Source organism: Podarcis cretensis (assembly GCF_951804945.1).
Source record: "Podarcis cretensis genome assembly, chromosome: 8".
Taxonomy (NCBI): Eukaryota; Metazoa; Chordata; class Lepidosauria; order Squamata; family Lacertidae; genus Podarcis; species Podarcis cretensis.
The window spans coordinates 64,263,203-64,281,484 of NC_137177.1; the positions used below are offsets into that span (position 1 = coordinate 64,263,203).

At 45.9% G+C, this 18,282-nt stretch overlaps 1 protein-coding gene across 4 annotated transcripts in view; it reads right to left on the minus strand.

Moving 5' to 3' along the window:
- Positions 1-18,282, minus strand: part of LOC307222561 (neural-cadherin-like) — a 104,040-nt gene that overhangs the window by 25,893 nt on the left and 59,865 nt on the right. For all 4 annotated transcript variants that reach the window (XR_013841801.1, XM_079987940.1, XM_079987941.1 and 1 more), the window contains exons 13-23: positions 18,009-18,258; positions 17,101-17,228; positions 16,000-16,186; positions 14,689-14,832; positions 13,786-14,069; positions 10,982-12,596; positions 7,877-7,970; positions 6,174-6,358; positions 3,823-4,052; positions 2,036-2,313; positions 1,149-1,363 (exon numbers count right to left, since the gene is read on the minus strand). Coding sequence is in view for 3 of the 4 variants with exons in the window: in XM_079987940.1 (XP_079844066.1) it covers positions 1,149-1,363; positions 2,036-2,313; positions 3,823-4,052; positions 6,174-6,358; positions 7,877-7,970; positions 10,982-12,596; positions 13,786-14,069; positions 14,689-14,832; positions 16,000-16,186; positions 17,101-17,228; positions 18,009-18,258 (3,610 nt within the window). In the remaining variant the exon portion in view is untranslated. The remainder of the gene's footprint in view (positions 1-1,148; positions 1,364-2,035; positions 2,314-3,822; positions 4,053-6,173; positions 6,359-7,876; positions 7,971-10,981; positions 12,597-13,785; positions 14,070-14,688; positions 14,833-15,999; positions 16,187-17,100; positions 17,229-18,008; positions 18,259-18,282) is intronic.

The window sequence follows — 18,282 nt, forward strand, 5'->3', positions numbered from 1 at the left end:
TTCCAAAAAAAGTTCACAAACTGGAACACTAGTCAAGTGTTTGCAGCGTTCAGGAGCCGATTTGTTTGGGAGCCAAGTCATTCAAGTACCAAGGTATCACTGTATACAACATTCATGGCTAACAAATGTGCATTTTTATACTATTTTGTCTGTGGGGGATTTAAATGTGGTTCAGCTCTTCAAAAACAATCCAAGATACTGCCTAGCAACACTTCATCATTATCAAGTAAAACACCTGTCCTTAAATACCTTAAATAGCCTCCCAGGCGGCAAAGAATTGCACCCTCTTTTTATATTAGTTTGTTATGGGCACGTATTTTGCTAGAAGAGCTCCAAATTCCATATGTGTTTGCGTGGGCGTGTTGGCAAAGAAGCAGGGGGGGGAAATTGTGCTCCTGCTGGGGACAGCAGGGGTGGAGATGCATACAAAATTGTGGAAAGGTGCCTTCCTCTGTTCAACTTTCCCTGCTTTTTTAAGCAGACACCATTTTTGGCGAGGAACATGTAGTAAGGTAAGGAAAGTGGGGCAGGCACACAATGTAGGAATCTGTCCTCCTCTCCAGGGAAATATATATTATTGGGCAGCCTATATAAATGTAATAGGACGTGGGTGGCGCTGTGGGTTAAACCACAGAGCCTAGGGCTTGCCGATCAGAAGGTGGGCGATTCAAATCCCTGCAATGGGGTGAGCTCCCGTTGCTCGGTCCGTGTTCCTGCCAACCTAGCTGTTCGAAAGCACAAAAGTGCAAGTAGATAAATAGGTACCACTCCGGCGGGAAGGTAAACGGTGTTTCCGTGTGCTGCTCTGGTTCGCCAGAAGCGGCTTAGTCCTGCTGGCCACATGACCCGGAAGCTGTACGCTGGCTCCCTCGGCCAATAAAGCGAAATGAGTGCCGCAACCCCAGAGTCGTCCGCGACTGGACCTAATGGTCAGGGGTCCCTTTACCTTTACCTATATAAATGTAGTTAATTAATAAAAAAAATCTTGACAGCTTACCATCATACAACCTGCCTGTCTGAATGAACTAAATAGCTGTGATAAACAGATGAGCAACATCACTTGGGATTGTCGCGATGATCTCCCCGCAACCCCTGTAATTGTGTGTTTCTGTGGGCAATGTGAGGTTCCACCAATCAAATGCAAATACCTATTGCAATGAAGTTTTCTGAGTTCCCAGGTCCCGAATCTGACAGGGGGCCATTGTATAGCAAAAGCCCATCTGGAACATTGGTAATAAACTCGAGGGAGAGGGAGCTCTCAAAGCAAGGCCTGATGGGGCGGAACCAGGCATAGCCATTTCCATGGAAACTGTGCTTTGTCTGCTGGCAATCTGGTCCATGAAAAGAAGCAGAACAATGGCACCTGAAACAAACAAAAGCAAAAGAGTAAACTTTTATTTATAAAGCATTCATTATTACTATTCACACGTACACGGCACTTTGCAAAGAATGACAAGGCAGGTCCCTGCCCCAAGGGACTTACAATCTAAAAACAGACACAAGGAAGACAACAGAGGAAGGAGAGAGGGAAAGAGGCAGAGAAGACTGAAGGCTTAAAGAACAAGGATTTGTATGATTTTATATAATTTATTAACAATAATACGGTAATCTCCCTTCCGTCTCAGTCACAGCAGCCACTATGGAGAAATTATCTTAGCACTTTAGATTTAAGTATACCCTGTGGGTGTGAGCTTAATCTGAAATGTAAAAGGTTCCCCAGCTTTGTTTTGATGGCATGTGGATGGACTGCATACAAGACTGAACATCACATACATGCATTTGTCTCGGAAGGCAAGACTTTATGTCGTTAGGCAATTGTTTTAAAAATGTTCAATAAAGTTAAAGAAAGAAAGAAAGAAAGAAAGAGAAAGAAAGAAAGGGAAAGGAAAGGAAAGGAAAAGAAAAGAAAAGAAGGACCTCTTAAAAGGTCCATGCATTCCCCCCTCCCTTTTTAACACAGTAGTTTTATAGCTTGACTTCTTACAAGAGGAGAACAAGAGGGATGGGGAATGTGCGAAACAGAGTCTTTTCTCACCTGTAACCATTCAGCATGTCAATGCAAGTTCCTCCATTGAAACAGGGGTTGTGAGAGTACGAGCTACATGACCGGTGGACTCTCTCTCTAGCTGCACAGGTGCAGACGGCGCTGACGCTGGTTGTTATGGAGACAAGTGACACACTTCCGGTGTCCATCACTGTGGGGATGTCACTCACCGTGATGTAGTTCACGCACCCGCTGCTGCCGCTGCAGTCTGTCCTGTGGCATTCATCCACATCAACCTGAGAAACGTTCACTCCTAAAGCCAGCTGGATCTAAAGGGACAAACAGCCGCCACACCGCTTAGCAAAAAGGGCTTCCCAATCCTCCCAGTCAGTTTTCTGCGTCTACAACATAAACGTTTGTCGTCACTGAACACGTGTCCTCATCGTTCTGACTGCAACACTTAGAATCATAGATTTGTAGAGCTGGAAGGGGCCCATCCACCCATTGCCCTGCAGAGCAGGAGATGAAGCTAAAGAAGCCCTGGCAGATGGTCATCTGACCCCTGCTTTAAAACCTCCAGTGAAGGAAAATCTGCCATCTTCCAGAGGGAGTGTATTCCACTGCCTAATGGCTCTTACTGTCAGAAAGTTCTTCCAAAGGTTTAGTCAGAATCTCCTTTCTTGCAATTTGAATCTAATGAAATATTTTAATTTAGTCAACTATGTAACAGGCTTATGTTACAAAACAAATATGGATTTTGAATTTGATGTTTGTAATTCTTTTTTGGTTTTGGAATAAAGTTTTAAAAAAGAAAGAATCTAATGGTAACAACAACAACAAGAAGAACAACAATAATAATATTTATACCATCTGGCTGTGTTTCCCCAGCCACTCTGGGCAGCTCCCAACATCAAACAATAAAAACTTCCCTAAACAGGGTTGCCTTCTAAAAATCAGATAGCTGTTTATTTCCTTGACATCTGATGGGAGGGCGTTCCACAGGCGGGCGCCACTACTGAGAAGGCCCTCTGCCTGGTTCCCTGTAATCTAACTTCTCGCAGCAAGGGAACCACCAGAAGGCCCTCGGCGCTGGACCACAGTGTCCGGGCAGAACAATGAGGGTGGAGATACTCCTTCAGGTATACTGGGTTGAGGCTGTTTCAGGCTTTAAAGGTCAGCACCAACACTTTGAATTGTGCTCAGAAACATACTGGGAGCCAATGTAGGTCTTTCAGGACCAGTGTTATATGGTCCCAGTCATCAGTTTAGCTGCCACATTCTGGATAAGTTGTAGTTTCTGGATCACCTTCAAAGGTAGCCCCACATAGAGCACACTGCAGTAGTCCAACTGAGAGTTAACCAGGGAATGCACCATTCTGGTGAAACAGTCTGTGGGCAGGTAGGGTATACCAGAGGCCTCCCCTCCAGAGCAGCAAAAAAAACAAGCTGGTTCCATCTTCCATGTGACTTTTGGAAAGGCCACAGATGTAGTAGAGCACATGCCGAAAAGCCCTGGATTCAATCCCTGGCATCTCCACTCCCATCAACCCCAGCCAGCATGGCCAGTGGCCAGGGGTGTTGGGAGCTGTTCTCTAACAATGTATGGAGGGCTGTAAGCTTCCAATCCCTACATGGACTAATCGTCTGAGCTGGAACAAGGCAGCTTCCCACTCTTAAAAATATGTTTGCTCCATCCACAAGCCTTTCTCCCCGTGACAGTCCACTGGGTTGCGATACATTTCCTCTGGAGTCAATGGGATTCTGTCTTGCGCCCTGAAAGGACTTGCACGTCAGCCAACATCACATCAGCCCAGACGGCAGACGGGTTGCAGCCTCACCTTGCTTTTGAAGGCAGCTACCTGTCCCAGCAGTTTCTCTGGCCTGTAATAGGAGGAGCCATTTTGAACCGCAAATCTCACGTCAGTCTGTCTCCCGTCTATATTTGTCACGCTGAAAACAACGATGTCCTCAAGGCGGACCGAGAAGATGCCTGCCAGAAGATCCTTAAACTTGTCGTGCCTGCTCTCCTCAGGCTCATCCTTCCTTATGAACTCTTCTGCAGTCATGTCTGATATGGAGATGGGTGGTTTAAAAACAAAGCCAGCTTATCGGTCCAAGAGTCTCAGGACATGCAGTTAACTACTTCATATATGTTTATTTCACACACACACACACACACACACACACACACACACACACACTTGTTTCCATTTCTAAGCAGTGCACATAAAAACAATCCTCAGAAAACGGAACAATAAAAGAATAAAAAATGTACCATAAAACCAACTATATTTAAACCTATTTTTACACTTCCTTCCCTTTTCCCAAGGAACTCGTGGCAACGTATATGGTTCCTCCAAGCCCCATTTTATCCTTACAGGTTAGAGCATGGATAGGCAAACTGAGGCCCGGGGGCCAGATCCGGCCCAATCACCTTCTAAATCCAGCCCACAGACGGTCCGGGAATCAGCGTGTTTTTACATGAGTAGAATGTGTGCTTTTATTTAAAATGCATCTCTGTGTTATTTGTGGGGCATAGGAATTCATTCATTTTTTTCCCTTCAAAATATAGTCCGCCCCCCCCCCACAAGGTCTGAGGGACAGTGGACCGGCCCCCTGCTGAAAAAGTTTACTGACCCCTGGGTTAAAGGGTCAACCTGGAGATTTGAACCACGCTCTCCTTGCTCATAGCCCAGCACTCTAACCATTACACCATACTGGCTCTCTCACTGGCTTTCACTGCAACCTGGCTAAGGTCCATTTCACATCTAGGAACATAGGAAGCTGCCTTATACCCAGTCAGACCACCTAGCTTAGTACTGCATACACTAACTGGCAGCAGCTCTCTGGGGGTTTCATACTAGAGTCTCTCCTAGCCATTCCTGGAAATGCCAGAGACTCAACACGCACATAAGCTCTCTCTCTCTCTGCCGAAATAGCTCTTCCCACTAGTTGCCTTTCTTTCATACATTATACGATCAGTGGCGTAGCGTGGGGGGTGCAGGGGGAGCCAGCCGCACTGGGCGCAACATTTGGGGGGGGGGCGCTCGCACTCGCAGCTCTCTGCCCCTACCTGGCTCACTCTCTCTCACTGCAGTGCTGGCTGTCCGAATCCAATCCGAGCTGCCAGGTCGCCGCCCACTGTGGAGGGGGAGGGTGCCAAGCGTGCGTTGCGGTGCGGAGCGGAGAGAGAGCGAGGGAGGGACTATCTGGGGGAGGGACAGTGCAGCGGCTGCCCACACCCGACCAGCCCAGGCAGCAGCAAGAAGAAGCTGGCAGCGGCGGCAGGTTAGGGGTTAGGGGCGCAAATTACTTGCCTTGCCCCGGGTTAGGGGGCGCAAATTACTTGCCTTGCCCCGGGTGCTGACAACCCATGCTACGCCGCTGTATACGATCACAGACCCGTTAAAACAACAAAGAATGGGAACAAAACAGCTTCCTGATAGTACTCTTGTAAAGTGGTTCACAACAAATTCCTGTGCACATGTTGTTCAGTAAGTTGTGTTATTTTTAACTCAATTATTACAAATTATGCAAAACCACCCAAAAAAAAGCCACATTAGGTAAAGAGAAAGCAAACGGCTGAAGGGAATCTTTGGTGAGGACCTACAGCTCTGGGGCAGATGCATGGGAAAGTCTCAGGTCCAAGCCCCAATGGCCTCTCCAGTTAGGGCTGGGAAATATTTATGGAGAGCCCCTAAATGGGGAACCTCAGGCCCCCCCAGAAACCAAATACTGCCCTCCAGGTCTCTCTACCTGGCTCTCGGGATTCTCCCCAGCCACGCCCCTCTCCCTAGGCCACACCCCTTGCCAACCCTCCTTCCTTGGCCTTTTCTCCTGGCCGGGATGGAGGACAGAGGGGTGAGTCTGAGTGCTTGTAGAAAATAGTCTACTGTGCAAAGGCAAAAAAAGTGACATTTGTTGCTTCACGTCATGTCCTGCCCACTCCTGGTATGTGACCCCAGGAGGAAATATGGGTTTTTCTGTCTATCTAAATAAAGTCCCTTACCCTGGTTGGCGTAATGCAGCTTCCTTAAACCTATGATCAATATGTCTCAATTTTTTAAAAAAAAAACACCAGCAGACTAGGCTGTTCTGCCAATAGAATTCAGCCCCCTGAGATCAGTAAGAGGTGAGATGTTTCTAAGCACGATGGGAATCAAAACTCAGCCGACGAAACAAAACTAACCTGCCAGGCGTACGGTCGCCGAGTTCCGAATGGCTTCATTTTCTATCTCTTTGACATGTATCTGCACAGTTGCTAGAACGTCAGGCCAGATTCCATCTGACACTCTGATTTTAAACTCGTACGTTCCCTGAGGAGCATTATCCACCATCAGCAGAGAGCCAGTCCTTTGATTCAACCTGAAAGATCTTGAACCACAAAACACACACTCATGCTCTGCAATCAGTAAAATGTCTCATTGGCAATACGCTTCATTCTCAAGGGGCACCATTTTCACCCAGGCCAAGTTTATTTAAACATTCTGGGGGCATTTATTTAGCTGCGTTTTCTGGTTCTTGTTAACACTGGAAGATTTAAGTGGAAGGTGTGCCTCCCTGCACCTGATTTTGCTTCCGTATCTTCTCTGTGGCTAAGCAGTGACCAATTCTGATGTCAATGTCTTCTTGACAAGGATTACTGCTGCAGAGGCAACTGGATGGGGGAGAAGCTCTACTTCCTCAATGTAGATTTTACTTACATTAACATATCATCCACATACCCAAATTACGTAACATCCACACGTCCACTGCCCAGGGGAAGATTGAGGAACCGCAGGAGTCCATGCCTCTCTTTCTGTCCCTTCAGGTTCTCCCTACACTACACCCCTCACTAACCTTTGCTTTGCACCCTTCCTTGAGAGTTTTTGCCTGACTGGAATTTGTCCTTGAATTCTGATAATGCCTCTCGTTTCCCTGAATGAAGGACTGGGGGTGGGAGAGAGAGAGAGTATACAGAAACTGGCCCCCTTTACAAAGGTAACTGTATTTTCCTTGCTCTTCCTACTTTTGCCCACTGGCAAGTTGCTCCAAAGGACCCCATCCCTGGCCAAGAAGGGGTGAGCATTTGCATGTCACCACATGCAATTTCAGAGATGGCAAGCAAGAGCCAGGAGACAGAAGAGCACCAACAAGGCTTCCAGGGGCTGGCAACGGGCCTTTTGCTGGGAGGTGGTCCTCAGCCGATGCCCTGCTAATGTCAGACCTGGCTTCCGGCAGAGAGCCAACATGCCTTCTTAAACACTCAAGGACATTCATTGGGATCACTGATGGGTGTGGCTCCACAAAGCATGTATTATTTGAGTGTTGAAGGATGCACATTTGTCATTCACACTTCTAGTTACAGGTAGGTAGCCGTGTTGGTCTGCTGTAGTCAAAACAAAATAAAAAAATTCCTTCCAGTAGCACCTTAGAGACCAACTAAGTTTGTTATTGGTATGAGCTTTTGTGTGCGGGTATCTGAAGAAGTGTGCATGCACACGAAAGTTCATACCAATAACAAACTTAGTTGGTCTCTAAGGTGCTACTGGAAGGAATTTTTTTATTTTGTATTCACATTTCTGCCAACCTTGATGTGGGGGGACACACAACTGCCGTGCAAAATGCTGGGGTGCTATACATACGGTGCCCTGCCTTAATCCTGCTTCACACCTTTGATAAAGGGGGTCTCAGTATTTCATGGCGCAAATGCGGCTGCATCAGTGACACAACAGATTGTCCCAATTGTAACCCGCAATAAATGGCAAGTGCAAGTTTAATAGATTGCCATCTCCGTACCAAGCAATAATCTAGGCTTTATATATACAAAGCACACATAACAAAACGTAAGAAAATAATTACAGAAGCATAAATATTAAATATTGCTCTGCTTGACACAAATACAATCCTCACTTGTGCATTTTTCCTTCAGAGACAAATGTTTTATTGTCCCAGTCATCCTGGTCGGGTGCAAACACTTCCCCAAGCACCGTTGTCGACCATTTTCCTGTTGAGATAAATTATAATAAATCTGCATTAATTTTTTCCCCTTTTTTGCCGAGGAGCTTGATATCCCAGAGCATTTATTGCTGCATTTGTCACTTTTATTGCTGCTTGGCTTTCACAAAGGTTATGATCCAAGACGTTTCAAGTAATGCAATAGCAAGTACTCTGATCTTTCATGTAAGTGCAGCTGGGAAGCTCGTCCACAAATACTGCATATATAGGATTGGGCACGCTCTGGTCTTCAATTAAATAAAATAAGATTTCTGTGCAGAGCTAACTAAAAACTCTTCCCCAGATAAAGCTGATTTCTAGTGCTTGAATATATTGCAAAGAGAGAGAGATAACATCTGCATTTGTGGGTTTTGTCCCTCAAATGCAACTAGCGGAAGAAAGTAGAGCAACAATGAAGAGTGCAGCTCTATAGCAACGGCTCTGCGTACCATCCCAGGTTCAGTCCCTGCTTTCTCCAATTTAAAAGGCTTTCTGAGAACAGGAGCAGGGGAAAACTCAGCCCAAATTCTAGGAGAGGAGCTGCTAGCTGGAGTAGATAGCAACTTGGTCCAGCTCAGCAAAATCCCAATTTGTATTTTTACTATACACCTCATTCTCCCCATCTCTGAGATTTGACCAGCCACCGCCACACACAACCTTTTCCATTCATCTGCACTTCATGGCCCTTGAATCTAGCAGTGACCCAGACCGTGATCAGCTCCTGCCTGGAAACCTATGTCCCCACTGTGGAAAGACGTGTGAATCCAGAATTGGTCTCCACAGACACTTACGGACTCAACTGTTAAAACCATGTTTATGGAAGACACTCTTACTCGGCTAAGAGTGATCACCAAAGACGAAAGAAGAAGATCCAAACACAAAGTTAGAGGCTGCATGGACAACAGAAGGGGAGCAGGGCTCAGAGCTGACTGCATAATTATAGGGATACAAGGGCGCCTGAAGCAGCTGGGCAGGAACCTCTCAAACTGCCAGGGTCTAGTGCCTGGACCCTCACAGAAACCTCCCACTAAGTTCAAAGAACCAGATGTCTCCCAGCCCATGTCACCAGCCTGGCAGGGCAGGGAGCATACCAGGAGGGGGGCAATGGGGTGGAGGAGGAGCACCTGTCTTCAGGACAGAGGGTTGGCCCTTTAAAGCTCTGTAGTTCTCCGCAAGGGGGTGGAGCCTGGAGGAGGGGCACCTGGAGACAAGAGGCTTAAAAGCCCCCAGTTTCCCTCCCAACCTGCCTCTGAGCAAGTTGCTCACTTGCCTCTTTCTCTGCGGGATCTGGCACCGGACCAGAACACAAGACTGCATAACCATAAGCGCTAGAAGCTTGTTTCTGTTTCAAAGTGGCGTTAACAGGCCTAAATGAGTTGTGGCCATTCATTTCAATGGGGAAACTCAAGAGTAGAAGTTAGCACCGGATACAACCCCAGAGATTCTAATTCGAGGGAAAGCATTCCTATGGATTTGCCAAACTTGATTCCATGTTGTTTAGGAAATCCCCTGCTGTTTTGCTGGTTCTAATCAGCAAAAAAAAAAAAAAAGTGGGGGAAAGGGCACGGAAGAGTCCTTGCCTGAGGGAACTGGCTAATGAGGACAAAAGTAATATGAAAGCTAGCAGCTTGCTTTGTCTGATTGCCTAGGCAACACAGGAGGAGGCAGTTCTATGTAACCTGTGCTCAGCACAACCGCTTCTGCCTGCAGACGGCACAAATTACTTTGCAATATCAAATGCATGCAGGGTGACATTATTTCGTTATTCTGAATCACCTTGCCTGCTTGGGAGGAAGCCCATTTGGATTGAACTGCATTTGTTTCTGAACAGACACACTGCAGATCTTTGCCATCGACACAATGTTCACTTTTTTAAAAAATGAAGTAAGCATTTGGAGTGTTACTCCCCTGCTCCACCCTTTAGCTCCGGCATCTCCAAACTTGGCCCTCCAGATGTTTTGGGACTACAACTCCCATCATAACAGGACCGGTGGTCAGGGATGATGGGAACTGTAGTCCCAAAACATCTGGAGGGCAGAGTTTGGGGATGCTTGCTTTAGCTGATCGCACATGGGGTTTGCATGCTGCCTTGCAAATTGCTACAAAGGGCCTTTTAAAGAAATGAAACATATAAAATCTTTGCCATTTCACACTGAGCATGTACAGAACATTTTCCATCTCTTCAGTTTAGGATTTATAGGAAGAAGCATCATGGCTGCAACTAACAGAATCTTTCCTTAGATGGAAAGAGGCATCAAATCCCTTTCCAGGTCAGAAACAGTCATTGAAAACCAGTTGTTCTTTTAATAGTACCTACTGTGGTGAGGAGAAGCAGCTTGCTTGCTGCAACTCAAATCTGCACCACCAGGACATTTTCAATTTCCCCATATATCTCTCACCCTTCATGATATAAGTCTGTTTCAGTCAGTCACTTATCTTTCTCATTCTCCCCATCCAGCCACCCATTCACAAGCTGTTAGCAAGGATGACCCTCAAGTTGAAATTTTCATTTGGCCACAGTCATTCAGCTAGTTTGGACCAATCATTCCAGGGCTGGTTAATAGTCCGGAACAGTCAGCCAAAATGTCATCCATTAGCCTATGTTGAGGAGGAAGCACGATTCCTACCCACCCCACCCATTGCCTACCAAGCTTTGACCTGAACATATATGATCAAATTGCTATAATGGCGGTCCCAGTGAGTGGCAAAGTCCTTTTTCACTGTGGAAGCCATTTTTATTTTCCAAAAATGCACATAAAAATGGTGCCCACTTATCCTGTTGGAACTCTGATTCTCCACTCCACTCAAAGGAGTTCTCCTCTCTGAAAAGAAAAAGACGGGGATTCAAACTGCAAATTTCAAGCTGGGTAAAATGTTTCTGAATTCCTTGTGGTCATTTCTGACCAGCCCTAGTGTAAACTGGCTCTCTGTTTAAGCTCCTCTGACTACAGGAGAGGAGATGACAGTTAAAGCATGTCAAGACATCTGTACAAATATGCCCATAGTTTATGCGATACCCACCTCTGTGTACATAAACATAGATCACTTTATGGCCAGCTTCATGGCTGTTGTCATTTTCGTCACCAATAGTGATGGTCAATATGTTTGTGGAACTCACAGGGGGGCTCCCACTATCGGTTATAATAATGGGGAGGTGGAACAGCTTCTGCTTCTCTCTGTCAAAGGACCTCAGAGCGATGATCGTTGCAGTATTATTTCCATTGTCGGTAAGAGAGAAATCCAAAGAATTCTGATAATCTGGTGGCAAGAAAAACATAAAAGGTGGCCCATTCTCATCACTGTCTGGGTCAAAAGCCCAAAGGAGAGGAGACGCAGGGCTCATAGAAACCAGCTGAGGCCCTGGCATATTTTCCCAGACCACAGGCATATATGGGGCCTCAAACCTTGGCCCGTTGTCATTGACATCCAGCAAGGCAACCAATACCGTAACACTTCCTGTTTGGGCAGGTAGGCCTTGATCAGAAGCCTGTATTATTAGACGGTACTCCTGAATGACCTCGCGATCCAGCGGTTTGGCCACGGTCACGTGGCCGTCCTGGTCTATTGCAAATTGTCCGGCTGGATCAGAATCCACCTGGATGGAATATTCAGTATCCCCATTCAAACCAGAATCCTCGTCCGTGGCCGTCACGGTGATTATGGTGGTTCCCACAGGTATGTTTTCAAAGAAAGGGCTCAGCTGGACAAACTGAGAACTGAAAACCGGCTTGTGGTCGTTACGGTCTTCTACTTCGATCAAGCAAAAGGCAGTGCTGGAGAAATCTAGATCTTCCACCTTGATTGTAAGGTTGAACCACCTTTCATGGATTTGCTCATAATCCAAGGCCTTTTTCAGCCTGATGGTAGCGTGGTGGCCTTCCTTGTGGCTTTCAATGTAAAACTTCTGTTCTGGATCCCCACCAATAATGCTGAATGTCAAGTGAGCGTTTTCCCCGCTGTCTTCATCAGTTGCTGAAACTTCCAGAACCTCTGAGTTGACGGCAATGGTTTCAGGGATTACAGTATGCCAAACCTCCTGCATGAAGCTAGGGATATGATCGTTTACATCTGCAACCCAGATGGTTGCTGTGCCTGTCCCCGCCAGTCCTCCACCATCTTTTGCTTCAACGGTAAGGAAATATTTTTCCATCTTTTCTCTGTCCAACATCCCTTCCGCCACATAGATGTTGCCCGTACTGGGATTGATTTTGAACAAGTCCATATCCAAGTCATTTTTCACACTCTCAATTATACGGTAAGTCAAAATTGCATTGAGACCCACGTTTGGGTCATCCAAGTCTACAGCTGTCATCTCCATGACAAACGTGTCTTCAGGTGAGCTTTCAAAGACACTCCCGTTGCAATCACTGGGCATGCAGGTGAACACAGGGGCATTATCGTTTATATCCCAGATGTTTATAATCACATCTGCAAAGCCAGTAAGCCCTTCCCCTCCTTCATCCGTTGCCAGCACAACAAATCTCCAAAGGGCTCGCTCTTCCCGGTCTAACATTTTCTGGGAATAAATGCTGCCTGTGTTCTCATCGATAGCAAATACATCATCTGCCCCATGTCCATGCAAGGAGTATCTCAGATCACCTCCATCCAAGATGCTATCAGGATCATTTGCTACAACCTATGGAGAACAAAGTTTAAGATGCATAGATCAAGTAACCACAGATCATAAATTCAGCATCATATATCAACACAGAACTACAAATAAAAACAATGTACTATGTATAGGCTGAAAACAAACAGTATCCTTATCAAATGCTGGCGGCAGCATCTTTCAAACTGAAGCTATTATCCTAAATAAGCATCTGGCATTCAGATTGCATATGGAGCACCAACATATCTAAGAAGGTGAGAATCAGAGCCACATTATCGTCACAAAACAACCTGATTCAAGTTCTAGATTTAGGAAATTGGCAAGAATGTAATCCGTGCACATCAATGGAATCAGTTTGTTAAGGTGCAACCTGTGCAAATGCCCAGATTTATCTGTTGGCAGAAGAAGAAATTGGCCATCATTCTACCCTTCTGTACTGGAAACAGGAAACCCCAGGTGCACAGCTGAGAACCCCAACCAAGTTGCCACCAACAAACAGGCCGACTAAGGGCTGGCTCACTACTAGAGGCAGCCACTTTAAGCAAGCAGCAAAGCCATGAATCACTTTTGGGTTGCAGTTTCTAGCAGCACCACAGACTGGTCTATGCATCACCTTGTTTCAGAGATGGGAGACCCTCTCAAAGTTGCTGGACTACAACTTCCATCACCCCTGCCCATTGGCCATGCTGCCTGGGGCTGATGGGAGCTGGTGGTCCACATCTGCAACCCCACAGGACTCCCAGCCCTGGGGACAGAGGATTTTGGTTTATTTTTGTGGCTTTTATCATTAATTTACCTTGGGAATTGTTTTGTAATTTCAATATCGTTTAGGTACTTTGACTTGATAGCCACCTTGAGTTCCTTGGAAAGTAGGCGAGATAAAAGTTTACTTGTTTTTATTTTAAAAAAAGCTTTTATCCCACCTATTTTCAAAGCAGCTATCAAGTCAAAATACCAAACAGCATTGAAAACACAACTATAAAGCACCATGAGGTCGTTGGTTGAGCCCAGCCCAGTTTGTGAACTGCTGCACCACAACCAGGCATCCTGTGCACTCCAGGGAGGAGTAACCAAAGAGTTGAAGCCAGGTATAGACAGGTATTAAGGCACTGGCTTCTGCACCTGGAACATGAGCAACTAAGTGGGACTGTGTCACACCAACTTTTGGTGCACTGTAACTGCTCACTCTTATTTGGATGAGCCATTCCCAATATACCTGAAGAACGAAGACCGGAAGGCCATCCAGTTCCTCAATCACACTTCCATAATATTCATTGAGAGAGAAAACGGGAGCTTCGTCGTTTTTATTCACGACGTTGATGATTACAATGGCGTAATCCTCCCATTTCCCATCAGAAGCCAAAAGGTGGAGTTCATACAACTGGGCTTCTTCGTAATCTAGTGACTGCGCAATGAAGACGACTCCTGTTTCTGGTTCAACATCAAACGCTCCTCCGGTATTCCCGGCTGTTATCTGGTACCTTAACTTTGCATTGGTTCCTAAAAGTGGGGAAATGGAAAATATGCTTTCTGTAAAACCAGGATCACGGTGATGAAGAAGACGATGATGAAACACTCCTTTCTGCCTGACATTCTGTAAGGTGGGGTAGCCAATGCGCTGCTCTCAGGATGTTAGTGAACGGCAACACCCATCATGCCTGACCATTGGGCACACTGGCAGGCGCTGATGGGACTTGTAGTCCAACAACATCTGGAAGGTACCCTGCCATAAGGGCAGCATTCAGAAGCAAATCGCTTACTGCGGAAAAGTAGATCTAATCACTGCATCGAAGCTCAGGGGCCCTGCCTGATGTTCCCCCAGCTTCCTTGCTCTCTTTCCCGTATCAGAGATGCGTACTGCCATATGGCAAACCCAAAGTCATCCTTCCCCAGCCCTAACTTTGTTTAATGTGCCTAAAGTAAATAATTATTTGCCCCAAGGCCTCGCAGGGGCTTCGTAAAGGAGGTGCTCAGCACCTGTCAAGCTCAAAACGGAATGTTGAGAGATAAAAGACCCGTTTCCCCCTTCCTGGAGCTGCCACAAGACGGTCCCGAAGCTCCGGAAAAATTAGCTCATTAATATTTCAGGTGCCGCCACCGGGAATCCCGAAGCTTTTACCTTCGTCTTCATCATTAGCGCTGACAGTGGTGACAGTTGATCCCACATCTTGGTCTTCCTCCACATTAACTTCATAGACACTCTTGGTGAATATGGGCTTGTTGTCGTTGACATCGCTGATAAAGATGCGCACGTAGGCGGTGTCTGGAGAGATGAGGAACAAGAGATTAAAATACTCAGCTGTGCCACTTCTGTCAGCTGCAATTCCTGAAACTGTCTCGCCTCACGTTAAATGAAGACGAATAGTGCAGACAATACAGCAACAGAGCCTTAGGGTTGTGGACAATTTAAAATACTAACATTACTCCAAAAAAAAAGTGCTCGGATATCACATGAATGTCACATCCCATTTGTTTAAGCAGATAACATGTGAATAACGGGTGCCTAATACGGGAACTGTAAATGTTTTGTTATCGCTTTCCTATCCTGAAAGTCGATAGTGCGGGTTTTTAGCCCTTTGCTTCAGAACAGCTAAATTCATCAGTGATTATTTTCTAATTTGATTATTTATTTATATCCAACATATCTCCCAGACCGGGCACTCAAGGCGGCTTACTCAAAACCACATGGAATAAATCCAAAAAGTTAAAAAACATAAAAAGGCGATTGTTTAAAAGCAATTAAACTCTAATAGAATGAAAAAGAAATCTATTAAAATTCAGATAATGAAAGCAGCACAGCTCCATTCAAAAGGACTCTCCTTTCAAAACAGTCAATTCCAAAAAAAGCCTGTTGGAATAAATGGTTGTCATTTGCCATCAGAAGGAGAATGATGAAGCCAGTCTAGCTTCTCTAGGAAGGGAGTTCCAAAGTCGGAGCAGCCATCAAGAAGGCCTTCTCCCCCTCTGAGGGGGAAGAGGACTAAGAGAAGGGCCTCCCCCAAAATATCAGAGTCCAAGCAGGTTTGTATGGGAGAATACAGATAGCCAGGGCCTAAGCCTTATAGAGCTTTACAGATAACTAAGTTATTTCCTGTTCAAGTTGGGTTGGCTCAAAAACCAGGGAGCCAAGCAACCATCTCCTTGTCCTACTTTCTGGCAGCCGCCCTAGGAGTGGGGCCCCCATAGTACAGGACCTCCAATTCCCACCTCCTTGAGTCGCTAAAGAAGAACACCATGTCCAGTGGTGCCACAAGCCACAGACAGGGCAAGAAGAACCAGCAAAACTGTATTTCTCCTCCCCATCTCTCTCCTGACAAAGACCATCAGTCAGGGCAGCCGAGGTGCTGCTTCAGTGCCAAAACCTATTTCGGAGAAACGTGTAACAAAAAGAAAAATGGATGCCACAAGTGTTTCCACCACTACACCTCACCAGTATTTGGCTGGCCGTGTTTTCCAGGGCGAGCTGATTCTGAGCCATCTGTGGACTTGACTTCCAAAAGGTACGACGCCTTCTTTTCCCTGTCAAACACGGAGGCGGTATAGATGGAACCCGTTTTCGAATCCAAGCGGAAGAACGTGTAGTCGCCGCTGCGGTCAGGTAGCAGAGAATAAGTGATCTGAAAGGTTGAGGGAGAGAAGGGCTACAATGAAAATCAGGCATTATTTTTTGTCTACGTTGGACACGTCCTGGGTAAGCAAAATATACCTGACAGAGCACATGTACACAAACACCCTAGCCTAAGCGTTTCCATGCACTTGACCTCAAAAGCAAGGGGAGATAAATGCACCATCTTATGCTCTTAGGAGAAATAATACCAAGCAATACACCCACAGTGAGTCTTGAACCAAGTCTGGTATCAGCTACCCCTCACTGCAGCCATAAGCCATCAAGTACTGTCACTGGCAAGTTTTGCATTTTAGTCTCCAAGTGCTCGATGTGATGGGCTTGTAAAGCTATTTCACACTTTGTATTTTTAGGTGCACACCTAGGATGTTTCGTGCGCACACAGGAAAACATAATGTGTGAACACAATGCGTGCCTGTCTCATACAGGGGCAGACAAAAGAGAATTTCATTCAGTCTGCATTTTTCATGCCAATGGACCTAATTAGCACCTTGAAGACTAATAAGTGGACAGGAATGTAGTTTGGAATGTAATTATTCTCCAAATTCTGTAATACATTTCTCAGCTTTAGAAATGTACCAAACTCCCCTCTCCCCCCCCAAAAAAAAAGTATTTTAGGATTACGTGTGTTTAGAATTTCACACACTGAGATGATAACTAGATACTTATTTTGTATAGAATATAAATCTTCACTCCATTAAAAAAGATATCATGGATTAATGCAAAAATGGGATAGAACATGTAGATGGATGAACCCATGCAAAAGCTGGGAATAAACTGGCCCACTCGCCCCCAGATACAATTACACCTGTCAGGGAGCTGTTTGGCTGTTGTTCCCCATTGAAAAAACCTGTGCAAAGAGACTCCACTGCTGTCTGATGCTGAATCTTGCAAGTTCTGGCTTACCTCACCATTCTGGCCCAGGTCGAGGTCAGTGGCAGAGACTTGGAAAACCAAAGTCCCGACCTCTGTTCCTTCCGTTACAGAAGCTTCGTAAATTGAGGAGGTGAAGAAAGGGACGTTGTCGTTGACATCTAAGAACGTATTTAGAATTCAAGCAGTCAGCCCATGTAATATAACCATTTGCATGCTTAAGGGGTTTTAAAATTTATATTGCTTTATCTAGGGGGTCTTGCAAGCCAGAGTGCCTTGAAAACCAGGGTCTTATGCCCAATGGTTTGGAGGACTGGGAAGGTGCCATAGGCTTATGCAAATCTTCCCTGCACCCACAGCCTCCCCCACTTCCTTTTTCACAGTAAAACAGAGTTTTCTGTTACATGTGAACCAGACAAAGTATGGTTTACCCAGACCGAGCTGGAAACTGTGGTTTGAATGCTGCTGCCTGTGCTGCTTTGCATTGACAACAGCTTTACTGTACAGCTGTGATCGCAAACTAGGGTTTGCCGAGAAAGAGGAAGTGGGGAAGGGCATGAGGGTTGGGTTCAGGGAGAGTGCATGAGCTTGGGGTTTACTTACACAACACCCAGCTGTGGCATATTGAAGAGAATGGAAGCTGAGCATCACGGCAACTTTGCATTGAAAGTTGCATTGAAACATTTGCGTTGAAAGACAACCCAAAGAAAAGGCGCAACTTTGGAAAAAAATGATCAGAACTTGTTCTGTCTTCTGAAGGGAGTTCCACAGCTAGCAAGTACCCACCAAAACCTGTCTACATCAGCAATCTACCTCCTACCACACCCAAGGTGACATTCCTGTACTTGGGACAGTGCAATCATAAGCAGGAATGAAAGGGGCTCTGCTCAGTTAGCGGTATGCTATTGGCATTTTGTCCCCGTTACCAGAACATTACCCACCTGTCACATTAATGTAGACGGTGGTGAATGCAGCAAGCGGCACAGAGGCCACATTCTGGGCCCGGACCCTCAACAAAAAGGACTTGGTGGTTTCATAGTCCAAAGGCTCAGCTATGAGGATGGATGCAGAACCATCATCTCTGTTGGGAGTCAGGTAGAATCGGATTGGCATGTTGGTCTCCGGAACCAGCCCCTCTTCGAGATTGTATGTGATACGTGGGTCGCCAAGGGGGGACGTGGCTTTAATTGTCTGCGCAATTCAAAACGAGAGAAA